The sequence below is a fragment of the Carassius auratus genome, chromosome 20, assembly GCF_003368295.1.
Source record: "Carassius auratus strain Wakin chromosome 20, ASM336829v1, whole genome shotgun sequence".
Taxonomy (NCBI): Eukaryota; Metazoa; Chordata; class Actinopteri; order Cypriniformes; family Cyprinidae; genus Carassius; species Carassius auratus.
This window is the reverse complement of record NC_039262.1, coordinates 22,381,053-22,396,989: the sequence shown is the minus strand read 5'-3', so window position 1 is coordinate 22,396,989 and position 15,937 is coordinate 22,381,053. Positions and strand designations below refer to the sequence as shown.

Sequence of the window (15,937 nt, the reverse complement as noted above, 5' to 3'; positions counted from 1 at the left end):
GTAGCGAGTCAATGTCTTCCCACTGACTTACAGTTGCCATGAAGAGAAACGCAACAGCTGTGAAGCAAAAAATTCTAAATAAAATTTGGGATCCAACTTTTACACGAGTTAAGATAACTTTCTCTCAATCGATTTGGACTAATTGTAAAGCATTTATAATTTCTTTGTGTATGTAGGGCTTTCAGTCCATTGAAAGAAGAACTGAGACCGTAATACTGAGCCACTACAGAGTGTAACAGCACGGCATTACAAACTCAACGTATCTCACTTCTTCAAGGGATAGTTCACCCCAAAAATATAATCAGTTCCTCATATAATAAGATGTTGTGCAGAATGTCCTGACTGCTTTTGTCCTTGCAGTGAGGTATGGTGACCCAAACTTTTAAGCTCTAGTCCTACCATCCGATTTATTTTTTAAATCTCGCCATCTTTTTCCACGGTGTAGAAAGATGATAATAAATCATTTTAGGTTGAACTATCCCTTGGTTAAACTGGGGTGTTAAAACTAATCATTACCCAATTCATTTATTTTTTCCAGTACAACGAGACTGAATTTATTTCTAAAACGAGCTGAAACATTTATTGACAGTTCCTTCAATTATTCTTCATTTTTTGACTTTTTTTAAAATGTAGTTTTATCCTTTTTTATTTTATTTTTAAATTATTATCTATTTTTATTTTTTTGCAAGAGCAGGGCAGTACATTCACAATGCTTTTTGCTTAAGATGCTGTAAGGCTGCCAGGTAAAGGAAATAGCTAAAAAGCCAGAGATTTAAATGCTGCTTACTAATGCATTATGAATGTTAGCAGACGTTATGCTAAGAGGATAAACAGTCTCTGGATATCTCTGGATAGTTAGGTCTGGAACCAGGGGAAAAAATCCCGGAATCACAGTTGTGGACAGTTAAAATTCATCATTGTGCCAGTAAAAATAAATAATAATTGCTGTTAAATAGCTGTTGAATTTACAAATGTAAGGTGCTGAATCTAATGCTGCTGTTGGTTATAATTTAGCCCACAATCCAGGTAATGAATGAAAAGCCAAATTAAAAATAAAAAGCGGAGTTGTTGCCACCCGACTGAAAATATGGTATTTGAATTCAACAATTCATCACAGAGACCCCTGTTGCAGACCCCGGTTTCTATTCTCAGAAGTGACAAGGCAGATGGGCACATTGTTGTGCAAATGCTGGACCGAAAAACTGTGATATACAAAAAGCATAACCGTCGAACCTAAAATACATGAATTTCTTTTCAACAAACCAGTGACCGTAAATATAATAATCCGAGATGCATTGAGACACCGTGTTAAACCTCCCTTTAAAAAGTCCACAGGTGGTTTATAGTGCTGTGCAGAAAGGAGAGGAGGGGGGCTTCTACATTTTAGAGTATAAAGCAGCACCATTTACAGTAATATTATTAAAGTTTCTTTTGCACCTTTATATGTCACAGACTACCTTGAGTGGTGAACACTGAGGAAGATTGGTGTTATAAATACTTCTCTGTAAATGTTTTTGTGTAAAACCGGTGGTCAGTCAATGAAAGTCAAGCTATGACTGAATGATATTGAGTCCTTTTTGGGCTGAATGGATTTGAAACCTTAGCAATTGAATAAAAGGATGTTTTAAACTCTCTTTGACAGTGTAATTAAGTCCAGAACTAGATTTAATCTCTGTCAACCCTGAAGCTAAAACTAAATTGAAGTCTAGAAGCAAAACCTTCATGCGAATCCCCAAATGCGACAACATCACGAGGATCAAGATCAACATTTCCGTTGGAAATACAAATGTGGATCATTTAAGAAGTAGAACTGCTCTGCACAACCTTTTAAGCAGTAAAGACGTTGCAATCTTAAATTCGCTTATTTAAATCTAAACTCCAAACTAAGTCAAGTTTAGAGTCATTTTATTTTCCCGTGTGGATGAAGTGACTATGTTTGTGACATTAGTTTTGTGCCAGTGCTATAGAATACATTTTCTGAAAGGAGTGTTAACTGTGCCTATGCTGAGGGCTAGACTTTGGCTTTGTTCAGACAGGCAGCAAAATTCTGATTTATTTGAATATGATTTATAAATTCTTTTGGAATCTGATGTTTCCGAACTACATCTAGATATAGTCATCTGAAAATCTTTTAGACTGCGTCTGAATGGTCAGATTACATTAAAGATTATAGAAAGTAGTTTTTCGTCATTACAGAAGTATCACATACTTTTACGTCTCTTTTTCTTTTATATTAAATACTATGACATTCACTGGAGCCCCAAAGGGGACATGGAAATAGAAATTATATTTCTTAGCAAAATAAAGTATTACATTCCCCCCAGAAATGTTTCCCTGCAAAAAGCTTTGAAATATAGCCACCTCATATCAACACAAATGTTTTGTGAGTGAATAAAAAAAAACAAAAAGAAAAAAAAAACTCTTCTCTGGGGAAAGAGGTTTTGTGCAAGAACGCAACTATTTAGTGAGAAAAAAAAAGTGATTAAAAAAAATAAATAAATAAATAAATTTTACGCAAAGTTTTTCAGGGGATCGCAAAAGATTTATGAGATTATGCAATTTTTTGTGTGCAAATGCTTTATGAATGTTTTGTAAGGGAAAACAAACGTTTAGTGACGGAATCCAACATTTCTTAGGGATACGCAAACATTCTGTGAGAAACAAATGTTTTGCAAAGAAACACAATGTACATGTTTAAAAAATAACGCAAAGTTTCTCAGGGGAAAGCAAAAGTTTTGTGAGAAAACCTTTTTTGAAAGTTTTCTAAGAGAATACAAACATTAAGTGAAAAAAAGAGCAACATAGCTTAAAAGGGTTAGTTTATCCAAAAATGAAAATTATGTCATTAATAACTCACCCTTATGCTGTTCCAAACATGTAAGACCTCGTTTTATCTTCAGAACACAGTTTAAGATATTTTAGATTTAGTCCGAGAGATCTCAGTGCCTCCATTGAAGCTGTGTGTACGGTCTACTGTCCATGTTCAGAAAGGTAAGAAAAACATCATCAAAGTAGTCCATGTGACATCAGAGGGTCCGTTGGAATTTTTTGAAGCATCGAAAATACATTTTTGTCCAAAAATGGCAAAAACGATGACTTTATTCAGCATTGTCTTCTCTTCCGTGTCTGTGTGAGAGAGAGTTCAAATCAAAGCAGCCTGGATTTCCGGTGCGCAAACGAATCATTCAGTTCACCAAATTGAACTGAAGCGTTTTAAACGATTCGCATCTCTAATACGCATTAATCCACAAATGACTTAAGCTGTTAACTTTTTTAATGTGGCTGACACTCCCTCTGAGTTCAAACAAACCAATATCCCGGAGTAATGCATGTACTCAAACAGTACCCTGACTGAACTGATGTGAAGATGAACACCGAGCCGAGCCAGATAACGAACAATAGACTGACTCGTTCACGAGAGAATCGGATCACCAGTAGTTCTTTCGGACAGTTCGATTCAATAAACCGGTTGAAGAAAACGGTTCACCAGTTCTTTTGCGATCGACGTAATGGCGTCTTTTGCGATGATTGCCCTTGATTCAAACCTCTGATGTCACATGGACTACTTTGATGATGTTTTTCTTACCTTTCTGAACATGGACAGTATACCGTACACACAGCTTCAATGGAGGGACTGAGAGCTCTCGGACTAAATCTAAAATATCTTAAACTGTGTTCTGAAGATAAAAGGAGGTCTTACATGTTTGGAACAGCATAAGGGTGAGTTATTAATGACATAATTTTCGTTTTTGGATGAACTAACCCTTTAAGGGAAAGCAAAAGTTTAGTGAGAAGCACAAACATTTTGCACAAAAAATGCTTTTTAGAAAAACGTAAATGTTTTTTGAGAGAGCGCAAAGTTTCTCAGGGGAACAGAAAAGTTCTCTAAGGGAACAAAATGTTTTGTTAGAAAATGCAAAGCTCCTTAGGGGAAATGCAAATGTTCTGACCGTATGAAAAAAAAAAGAGAAAACACAACAGTGTTGTGATAAAATGCAAAGTCGGGAGTGTAACGTTTGCAAGCGAAGTTTTGGCGAGAGAACATAAAAGCATTGAAATATAATTGCCATCAGCATATCCCTATGGCTCCATGTCATTAATAGTGAGTAAGTGATTTTGGACACAGCATATGCATGAATGTTAATAAAAATTGCTAATATGAGCTAATCGCTCTCACGCATCTCATGAGTTCAGCACCGTGGCAAGATGTCATGATAACTGTCCTCTTTGCATCATGCTGATGCTCATAATCACTACTATTGCAACTGTCTCCGAAACTGTGTACTAAAACTGGGATGTGAAAACCAAATCAGATTTATGTGCAGTGTGAACAAAGCCTTAGTTTTGGCCTCTGAATGTCCTAAAACCGGTATACAAACTGGGTTGCAGTAGCTGCAGGTCTCGGAGTGCATAGACTGCCAAGACTTCTTTGCATTGAGCTCTGTTTGAGGCATATATAAACTCACCACTATTCTCAGCTCAGAGTAGATGATGAGCAGAGGAAGAATACTTGTAACAGATGTGAGAATGTGAACGAGTGCAGCGGTGACATGGAGCAGAATGGGTGTACCCTGTTGGTGAAGCGCACTGGTGAGGCATAGTATATACGTGTTTCATAAACGGGTTTGGGCTTCAGGGATGTAGATCTCTATGCTGTCTGCCCGCTCTGTAACTGAGCTCTGACGGAACGAAGCAGCCCGTTTTGCAGCCAGGAGTCTGCGGCGGGCCTCTTGCCTCTGTCGGTCCTGCAGATCCAGGGATCGATCACGCATGACAGCTCCACGACCCTTAGGAGGCCTCTTTGTAACAGGAGGGGGCCATTTTCTTTCCTGAGATAAAGAAGTAGAGTTCATGATCATTTCAACGCCCTAGCAACAACCGTCCCGGGTACCTTAGCATCATGGATATCTGACTCCATCCATCCTTCAGTTCTTCTAATAGACTGTATTGCCTTCAAAACATATTTTGAACTGAAAACTAGTCAAACCGTCAATCTTTTTAAACGTCTACAACATTTTACAAGATTCTAGTCTGGCTTTCTCAAGTCAAATTTAAAGTTTGTCTCAACTATCTTTTTTTATCTAGTTTTTAAAGTAATCTATTACAATATTGTGTTATTTTATCAAAGTTCTATTTTTTTTTTTTTTTTTCAAATGTAAAAGCCCTTTCACAACAAAAGTGAAATGAATAAGCCTCATGCTGAAGGAAATGTGAAATTCAACAAGCTCAAAGCAAATCTTTCAGCTGTGCTGCTCTTCTGGATTCCAAATAAAAGAACAGGGCACGAGAAAACGGTTCAAGACTAAAGAAATGGTTAATTTAGTATGGTTTAAATGGGTCACTGAACTGTCCAAACTGGTTAATAACGTGATTAAATAAATAAAGTATTTTGTGTTAATGTAATTATTCCAGGTTTCCGTTATAATTCAGTTTTTTTTTTCATTTTGAGAAATCATAACCTCATACACAAAACTTGTAACAGAACATATTTTCTGAAACACAATTTTATTTTTATCATCTGAAACGCACTGCAACTTATATTCTAAAGCGAATCATATAATGCAATTAACGTCAACAAGCAAAACATGCGCAGCACGCGCACACATTTGTAATGGTGCAGAATGGGATGCGTATAGACTCCCAACAGACTACTAGTTTTAGTTTCAATTTAAATAAAGTCCTGCATGCTTGACATTTAAAATAAATGTTGTTTTTGAATGCCCCTGTAGTTTTTGTTTGTTTATATTTACGATTTAGTTTTAATTCAAATGCTAAGTGAGCAAACAGCAATACATATCATGCAACTTAAATGTGCACAACTGCATGCTTTTCTCTCTCTCTCTCTGTCTCGCCTTACCGTCGAGTAACTTTAGTAACTTGTGAATTGTTTTACTTGCTTTTGACATATGCAACCGAACTACAAGCATTCAGGTGATGTCTGTGAGAAAGGGCTATTTACTCGGGGAGCCTGTGCATCCTTGCCAGCATACACTCACATCAGCTATTCAGCCGTGAATATTGAATTTTTAACATATCAATTACGTGCATGTACTTCATAGACATCCTTAATCTCTGACAACTTACGTCAATAACATTCAACTCACAGTTGTCGCTTATTCTTTATTTGAACATTGTCCACACACACACACACACACACACACAGAAGATACCCCATGTACCTTCTTCTCTGGACTCTCCACTATCCTCCACTCATTTCTCTTGATTTGCTGCAGCTCATCAAACTTGGCAGTGACATCATCGATGGAGAGCTGCAGGAGGTCCCAGAACCCGGCCAGGTCCTGAGCCGTGGGGCGGGGCATAGCGCTGGGGTCCTGCACACAACCATTATATGTTACACACTTCTCAAAGAAGAACAACAGTTATGCGTTTCCGCTTTACTCGTAAGTTTACACACCCCTTGCAGAATCTCAGGGATCTTTTAAAAATGATCTATACAATCAATTTAAAAATAAGAGGGATCATAATGCATTTTGGTTTTTATGTAGTTACGTGTTAAAGAAGCTATTTGACATGCATATATTTGCATGTGTACGTTACCTTGGTTCTTAACATCATATGTTGCATATTGAGTGTAAATGAATGTTTTAGCCTGTTTAGATGATAGTTGTGCGTGAGTCTCTAGTTTGATGTTGCCCACTGTTCTTCACCAAACCAGTTCTTTTGATTCTCAGCACGCGCTGCATGTTTGAGCTCTTCCCCACTGTGGCGCAGTGATTTCACTGACAACTCACACATTATCGATTATCACAAAAGCCTGAGAGCAGGAGGCAATCCGGAGATGTAACTTTTTGAAGAGAATCATTTGTTTACTTTTGTCTTGGGTTATGGAGCTTTTTCCGGGCCTTAACCTGTTAACTGTCACCCGTCCACTCTGTGGGACGCCTACATTTACTTCACTATATTACAATTAAATCTAATTTAATCTTGACAAACTATATATCGTTGGAAAGGTCTAAAACTCCCAAATATATATTTTACCAGTGTTTTTTTGCTAAAAATGATGTAGGAAAAGTAATCGATTAATTTATGACAGGAGTGCACCCTCAAAAATATATATTATAACTGGAGTTTTGACCTTTGTTTAAAAAATAAGACTTCTTTGTTGTCTTTTTCTCTATCGCATTTTAGAAATCATCAGAAGTTATATATCGACTGAAAACTTAAAATCTCAAAATTCATCCTTTAAAACCCATTTTAAAATCAGACATTGCATTTCCATGTAAGTGGTACATCAATATCATGTTACGAAATATTTTCATTCATGAATTATAAAAATTTAAGTTTGGATCGTGCACTACAAAGACAATTTTCAAAAATGTGAGTTACAGTTAAGGGGTTAAAAAATGTAAATAAAATAATAATATGAAAATGTATGAGAAAGGTGTATAAACTTATGACCCCTTGAAAATAAGGATCATGATCACTATTTACGCATCACTGCACCAAGTGCCATGAATTAATAAAGTATCATGAATAATCACTAGAGGTCACTGTGGTCCAGCTTCACTTTCATCGTCTCTTATCCAAACAATGACTATTTGCCAATGTACATGTATACTGCTCACAATAAAATATCCTTTTTTTTTTTTTTAAAGATGGATGTGTGATGAGCTGTTGACTGATAATGTTCTGTACTAACGCATCATAACTGGAGTAAATAGTAAAATAGTACATTTTCTGTAACAATCAATGATTGAATGAACCATTTTATTTCCAGTTGTTCTTTATTCTGGCTACATCCTCTCTTCTCTGTTTACAATGCTAAGCTAAACTGTTTAGTCTCGTGGACACTCATACTAGAGAGGACAAGCTGGTCTCTGTCTGTCTGTGTGAATGTATTACTACATCCATCATTTCACAATCTCTAGAGAGAGAGAGAGAGAGAGAGAGAGAGAGAGAGAAACAATCACTGGCCACTAAACAAACCCTTTAAAGTGTCATTCAACCCACAAAGTACCAATTAATGTCAGGATCTTTTACTTTCACACAGCCTGAAACCGGTTAAAGCTCCTTTCAGGCTGAAACTACATTTTGTGGAGATGACTTTGCAACTTATCAATGTGTAATTCAGTCAACTAAACAGACTAAACATGCTTGTTAAACAATATTTTTGTTTTATTCGTTGTATTCAACAATACTAGATATGCAAAAATGCACAATATATTTAAATCTATTATGAAATAATAGCTTGCTTTAGTATGATTCAATTTACGAAAAAAGATTCTGTATTTAATAAATGAAAGGTAAATACCCTCACAAATACTTGATGAACTGCCGGTCAAAGAGGCAAACTGAATCATTTATGACAGAACTGGTGCATGGTTGATTTATTTTATGAGGCAAAAGGGGCATTAATGCATATCTCACGGGGATCGTTGAAATGCCACATACCAGATTTTGCTGACACAACCAGTAAAACTGCTGGAATTTCTGGGACATGAGGAGGTGAGCACTGCCCACAGCACTCCGGATCTTCCCAAGAACTGTAAGACATTGTTTGATAGAAATTAATGCATTATTAAATAGAAATATGTACATATACATCATTTTATTTGAAATTATATATATATATATATATATATATATATATATATATATATATATATATATATATATTAAACAAAAAATACATACACACACATTTATATAATTTATTTATTTTTAATGATTAAATTAAGACTTTAGTAAGAACTGATTAGACCAGCCCAATGTCATGAGAACACATAACTATGTTAAAAGGTGGCACTTTTGTATGAATTTGTCCAATGTGAATCATCTGAATATTAGATTATATGACTTCATATGAATAAGTCACCAAAGTGTTCCAAACGGAGAATGTTTTGGTTTTAGACTCATTATGTGTTTCATTGATGTCCAGCACACTCACTCTCCTCGGACAGGTCGTGCTCCTCCGCCTCACGCTCCATGTCTTTGCACCATCCCTCCAACCGTTTGGTCTCACTGTGCAGAAGCTGCATGAACCAGCTGCCGTCGCGGTGGAGTGGCGACACACGGCCGGACTCGGCTGCTTCATGGGCGGGCTCCACCAGCCAGGGCTCGGGCTGCGGACTGGGCGGCCCGCTGGAGGGTCGGTAGTCCTCACGGTAGCTAAAAAGGCCCTGTGTTCGTACGGTCCGGACCGCGTTGTACTGTGTGGGTGTACTAGGTTCAGAATGCCGCTGAAATCCTCCAAACTGCAGACTCTTGTCTTCGGTCGAAGGAAACCCCTCCAGCTCCAAATCGGCCTGAACTGCCGTCGTCACACTGTTGGACCGTTTAAAGCGGCCGATTCTGAAAACAAACACAAGAGTGAGAATATTAAAGAGAGATATAAACATATGTATTTATCTATTCACTGTTTCACTTTGTGTATTTTACTGAGCTAATGGACCAATTAACTAATTAATTCAGGATAACCTTAGTTCTACAGAACAAATGCCCTGTAAACCTACCTCTTCTCGTCCTCCACCTGGATACCCACGGAGTGATACTGTGGGAGACCTTTACTATCTGTCTCAGAATCTGTGGCCGCTTCCACCTGAAGAATAAGAAAATGAAAAGATAAAATGTGCACAGAATGAATGAGAACACACACACACACACACACACACACAGAGTAATGAGTATCAGAGGATAAGTAAAAAGTAAGGAAATAATGCTGCAAGCTGCAATTATGGAGCCAAGGACATGGCTAAGATTATGTACACTGCATTAAGCATGATCCAAAGGAAAAGAGCACTATGACTTTTATGTCAATTATTGCAAAGTTTTGACAAGTTATTCTGCCCCCAAACTCTTATGGTACCTCAAAGGTATAGTTCACCCAAAAATGTAAGTTATGTCATTAATTACTCACGCTAATATCATTCCAGACCCGTAAGACCTTTGTTCATCTTCGGAACACAAATAAAGATATTTTTGTTGAAAGCCGAGAGCTTTCTGACCCTGCATAGACAGCAATGCAACTGAAATGTTCCATGTAAAATAGTCCACGTGACATCAGTGGTTCAACGCTAATTTCTGAAGCTATAAAAATACTTTTTTGTGCGCAAAGAAAACCAAAATAATGAGTTTATTTAGCAATTCTTCTCCAAATCACATCATCTGCCATTATGGAGAGTACCATGATGCAGCACCACATGCATGCATTCTTTACATGCAGAGGTACTCTTATTACCTCTGTACATCTGTATGCATGTGTGTGTGTGTGTGTGTGTGCGTGTGCGTGTGTGTGTGTGTGTGTGTGTATATATAAAGAAAAAAAAATACATGTACTGCTTTAGGCTAACCGAGACCTGTCATTTGCACTTATATATTGTTGCTCTCTGTAAGTTTTGATTGCTTCAGTTGTCCTCATTTGTAAGTCGCTTTGGATAAATCTATCTGCTAAATGACTAGGTGTAAATGTAATACAATGTCCTGTGGGTGGCATGAACACATTAGCACAGACCCAGAAGAGAACACAACAGCTTAGAGGCACAAATATGAGACTTCCCTTAAAGAGCTGTCATCTCACAAACACTTATCTGAGGCAATTTATAGCACACTTGCTATAAGGACAGCCCCTAAAGCAGCCTGCTCAAGAGCCCAACGGAGACACAAGATCCTAGTAACCAGTGTTGGGGGTAACAGATTACAAGTAATGCAATCAGATCACTTTTTTATGTAACTAGTAAAATAATCCTTTTTAATTTACAATAAAAGATTTTTTTCAATAAAGTAACACCAGTTTATTATTGCCTGCAATAATAAAATATGTTAAATAACACAAATAATCCCATTTGATCAACCAGTGCCTTAAGTTACTTTTTTTTTAGGGAGAAATATTGTATTAATATTGTAACACGTTACTTTCTCAAATGCTGTTAGTAACCAGTTATTAATGTTCACAATACTAAACTACTTTAAACTGCAAAGATTGGATAAATGGTTTATTGATTAGTATAAGCCTTTTATACATTAAATTGACCTTCCTCTGATTCCTGATTTCCTGATTACATATTATTAGTTTTGGTGGTGACAGCTAGCTTCTTTAGCATCTAGAGTGATGAATCCCTGTGAATTGCAACGTTAACATACAGTAATGCATTTTAAGTCTTCTGGAGGTTTTTGACTTATTGGTGCTTTTTCCATATTCCACATCTCTCTCAGCTAGTGCTGTAAACATATATTTAGTATCTTGGCTAAACTCATCTAAACTCACTAAAATGCATCTATCATTTTCAACTCATTCTCACTCCCATGGGGCCCAATACTTATAGTGTTTATGTTCAGATATGGTTAGGTTTAGTGTTAGGGGGTTTTGTTAGATGCTCTAAAATATTCAAATATAAAGGAGAGTCTTCCCAAAAATTAAAATTTACCCTGATGTCATTCTAAGCCCATACAAACCCTAAAACTAAACTGCGTTCTTGTCTTAGGACAACTTTGATTAATGATTTTGATCCACTTCATATGTTGACTACTATAGTTTGATGTGCTCTATACATGTGTGTTCATTTTTATTTTTTATGTGAATAAAAGGCTAAATATTTTTTATATAAAGCAATTTTTTAGAGTCTTGGATTGAACTGCTCGATTTTTTACTTTTACAATCTTTCAAGTGTCAACGTTTTGGTGGAATGGACTTCCAATGGATGGACAGAAATCTCTCTGGAAAATATCTTTCATTTGTGCTTTTAAATAAAAGTCTTATATGTTTGGAACAACAGAAGGTTTAGTAAATGATGACAGAATTTTCATCTTTGGGTGAACTATCCTTTTAGGTGTACAGGTGCTCATATAATTAGAAAATCATCAAAAAGATGATTTATTTCACTAATTCCATTCAAAAAGTGAAACTTGTATTTTATATTTATTCATTACACACAGACTGATATATTTCAAATGTTTATTTCTTTTAATTTTGATGTTTATAACTGACAACTAAGGAAAATCTCAAATTCAATATCTCAGATAATTAGAATATTGTGAAAAGGTTTATTGAAGACACCTGGTCGCACACTCTAATCAGCTAATTAACTCAAAACACCTGCAAATCCTTTAAATGGTCTCTCAGTCTCGTTCTGTAGGCTACACAATCATGGGGAAGACTGCTGACTTGACAGTTGTCCAAAAGATGACCATTGACACCTTGCACAAGGAGGGCAAGACAGAAAAAAAGGTCATTGCAAAAGAGGCTGGCTGTTCAAGCACATTAATAGGCAAAGGAAAGGAAAAGATGTGATAGAAAAAAGTGTACAGGCGATAGGGATAACCGCACCCTGGAGAGGATTGTGAAATAAAACCCATTCAAAAATGTGGGGGAAATTCACAAAGTGGACTGCAGCTGGAGTCAGTGCTTCAAGAACTACTACACACAGACGTATGCAAGACATGGGTTTCAGCTGTCGCATTACTTGTGTCAAGCCACTCTTGAACAACAGACAGCGTCAGAAACGTCTCACTTCAAAAAGGACTGGACTGCTGCTGAGTAGTCCAAAGTTATGTTCTCTGATGAAAGTAAATTTTGCATTTCCTTTGGATATCAGGGTCCCAGAGTCTGGAGGAAGAGAGAAGAGGAACACAATCCATGTTGCTTGCGGTCCAGTGTAAAGTTTCCACAGCCAGTGATGGTTTGGGGTGCCACGTCATCTGCTGGTGTTGGTCCACTGTGTTTTCTGAGGTCCAAGGTCAACACAGCCGTATACAAGGAAGTTTTAGAGCACTTCATGCTTCCTGCTGTTGACCAACTTTATGGAGTTGCAGATTTTTTGCAGATTTTCCAACAGGCACCTGGACACGGTGCCAAAGCTACCAGTACGTGGTTTAAGGACCATGGTATACCTGTTCTTAATTGGCCAGCAAACTCGCCTGACCTTCAGCCCATAAAAAATCTATGGGGTATTGGGAAGAGGAAGATGCGATATGCCAGGCCCAAGAATGCAGAAGAGCTGAAGGCCACTATCAGAGCAACCTGGGCTCTCATAACACCTGAGCAGTGCCACAGACTGATCGACTCCATGCCACGCCGCATTGCTGCAGTATTTCAGGCAAAAGGAGCCCCAACTAAGTATTGAGTGCTGTACATGCTCATACTTTTCATGTTCATGCTTTTGAGTAGGCCAAGATTTCTAAAAATCCTTTGTATTGATCTTAAGTAATCTTCTAATTTTCTGAGATACTGAATTTGGGATTTTCCTTAGTTGTCAGTTATAAACATCAAAATTAAAAGAAATAAACATTTGGCATATATCAATATGTGTGTAATGATTGAATATAATATACAAGTTTCACTTTTTGAATGGAATTAGTGAAATAAATTAACTTTTTGATAATATTCTAATTATATGACCAGCACCTGTATATAAAGTCATTACTCTAGCTGCAATCCAACATACCACGATGACAAAAGTATTCCCAACAATAGATTTATGATGATAAAAGTCCTAGAAACTTTGTATCAGGTTATTGACACCAAATGTTTCTCACTGAAAGCAATACAGTACCCTTACCCTTACTAGCCACATCACTATACAGTGTTGCTCAAACAGTAGAGCAAGATGCTGGCAACTTGAAGGTCTTGGATTTGATTACCAAAATTCGATTGGAATTCAAATTGCTTTGCATTAAAGCATCTAAATGTGTACGGTGCTTTTGCACAGTATTTTTTGCCTTGGGAGTGAAAACAGGCTGAAATTCCTAGTGGTTCATCAGAACAAGAATCACATTTAGAGCATTGTTTGTATTTGTTAGGCGCAGCAGTGGCAGGTTTAATGGTCGGGTGGTTTGAGCTCCGGATTTAGCGAAATAAGTCATTCCAGCCTTTGTGGATTTGGTTGTTAATGATCCATAGCTTTATAGGTGTAATGTTTTCTTCATCTCAACAGCTGCATGCTGTGGTTGACTGTTGGTCCTGTGTAGGAACAAGCCCACAGAGAGAAGCAGCATCATTAATCTTTGTTGTTCAGGGTCAATCTGCAATCTCATCTTCTCCGCCACAGAATCTGGCTATATGAGGAGTCTTTGTGTGCACTTTCTGGGTGGGTGACTCACTGTCTGAATGCTGCCAGCTATTTTTGGATTTGAGGCGAGACACAAAGCCATTGGGTTTACAGGGTTTACAGAGTCGCTTATAATGACACAAACCTAAAGCCTTGAGGGAGGTTTACCTGTATCCCGATGGAAGAGCGCGGAGTCTTGAGGTATTCCTCTGCTTTGGACACCAGGATGGCCTTATCGCAGGTCTGAACGGAGCTGTAGCTCCCCGCAGAAGTGAGACGCTTGGGTGCGGTTTCCATTGCTAGGGTCACCGCTTTTGCGCTATCCAGGCTGTCGGTGGAGGTGTAGATGACCCGGCCGAGGCTATCTGTGGCCCAAAGCCCTCCCCGTGAGGGCCGACCCTCATGGTAAGCATCCTGCGTCGACTCGGTGCTGCTCTGGGCTGTTACAGAAATCACTGGCTTAGTGGTGGAACGAGGAGGAACAGGTGGAGGGGTCTTCTTGTAGCCAGGCGTATATGTCACTACCGCTATAACGAAACAGATGAACAATACGTTAGATTAAAGAGAGAAAGAGAGAGAAACTAAACCTTCATCACAGTCATTTAGCAGATGTCTGATCATTGACTCTTTTAGGAACGATTTCCTTTTGCCCAACACTATCGGTTGAAGCATAAACGGTAAGCTATTCACTGAGAGACGCTGTTCTGCTAATTACTTTACCTTCCCGAGGAGCACTGCTTTGCTCATTGTTACAGACAATGGGAATCTCACTAACAACACCAGAACTTTCCCAACATCAAAAGACGGATATATGAAGAGAAAACCATTTCTCATGAGTAGGTGATATGGTGCTGTTGTTTTGACCTATTAATTTTAACAGCAAATGTTATGCAAACTATGTAAATCCGTGTTTTACTCTATCACTTTTTACTTTTTGTTTGCAAATGCTTTTCGGTCCGAGGTTTAGTTGTTGTGGCCTCAAGCAACTTCCACTTTATATAGAGTACTAGCCTGACCTTCTTTCCTTTATTTATGGATATAATGTAAACATAAATCAGAAAAGTGTGCAGTTTCCCATTAAATCCATCTTGAGAACTCTAAAATAATTGAAGTGAAGTGAGTGAAGTGAAGTGAAGTGAAGTGAATGGACATTCAGCCAAGTATGGTGACCCATACTCAGAATTTGTGCTCTGCATTTAACCCATCCGAAATGCACACACACAGAGCAGTGAACACACACACACACACACACACACACTGTGAGCACACACCCGGAGCAGTGGGCAGCCATTTATGCTGCGGCGCCCGGGGAGCAGTTGGGGGTTCGATGCCTTGCTCAAGGGCACCTAAGTCGTGGTATTGAAGGTGGAGAGAGAGCTGTTCATGCACTACCCCCACCCACAATTCCGTCCGGCCCGAGACTAGAACCCACAACCCTTCGATTGGGAGTCCAACCCTCTAACCATTAGGCCATGACTTCCCCTAAAATATACTATAGGATTACTTATAAGTTAAATTATTATTTCAATTTTGTTAATTCTCCCCCCCAAAAAAGTGTGTACACAGTGCAGCTTTAATAACAAGAGAACACCATAACCTACAAGAATTAATCTTTTGAAAATGGAATAATACGTAAAGTGAGCAAATTGGACATTCGAGTGCTTGAAGTGAGCTGGTTCTCTGCACTTCTGTGCTCTTGTGTTCACAGTATCTGTATTATTCATGCGTCCCAGCAGCTCTTATATTCTCTTTTGTTCCTGTTTGACAATGCAGTCTCACTAGACAAAGACGGTTTGTCTTGCAAGCCAATGTTTTGACGATCCACATTAAATCTGATGCATACTGTTTCTTAATCCAGCCAAGAGTAGTTCATTCTGATTGAATTTTAAGGGACGTTCAGAGTGGGGCAAAACACTGTGCATTAAAGTTATTAG

At 38.0% G+C, this 15,937-nt stretch overlaps 1 protein-coding gene across 4 annotated transcripts in view; it reads right to left on the bottom strand.

Moving 5' to 3' along the window:
- Positions 1-3,752: 3,752 nt before the first annotated feature.
- LOC113121199 (disks large-associated protein 2-like) overlaps positions 3,753-15,937 on the bottom strand; it is a 115,004-nt gene continuing 102,819 nt past the window's right edge. For all 4 annotated transcript variants that reach the window (XM_026291482.1, XM_026291479.1, XM_026291480.1 and 1 more), the window contains 6 exons: positions 14,172-14,530; positions 9,474-9,559; positions 8,909-9,312; positions 8,413-8,504; positions 6,180-6,332; positions 3,753-4,829 (listed from right to left, as the gene is read on the bottom strand). In XM_026291482.1, coding sequence (XP_026147267.1) covers positions 4,614-4,829; positions 6,180-6,332; positions 8,413-8,504; positions 8,909-9,312; positions 9,474-9,559; positions 14,172-14,530 — 1,310 coding nt within the window. In that variant the 3' untranslated portion in view covers positions 3,753-4,613. The remainder of the gene's footprint in view (positions 4,830-6,179; positions 6,333-8,412; positions 8,505-8,908; positions 9,313-9,473; positions 9,560-14,171; positions 14,531-15,937) is intronic.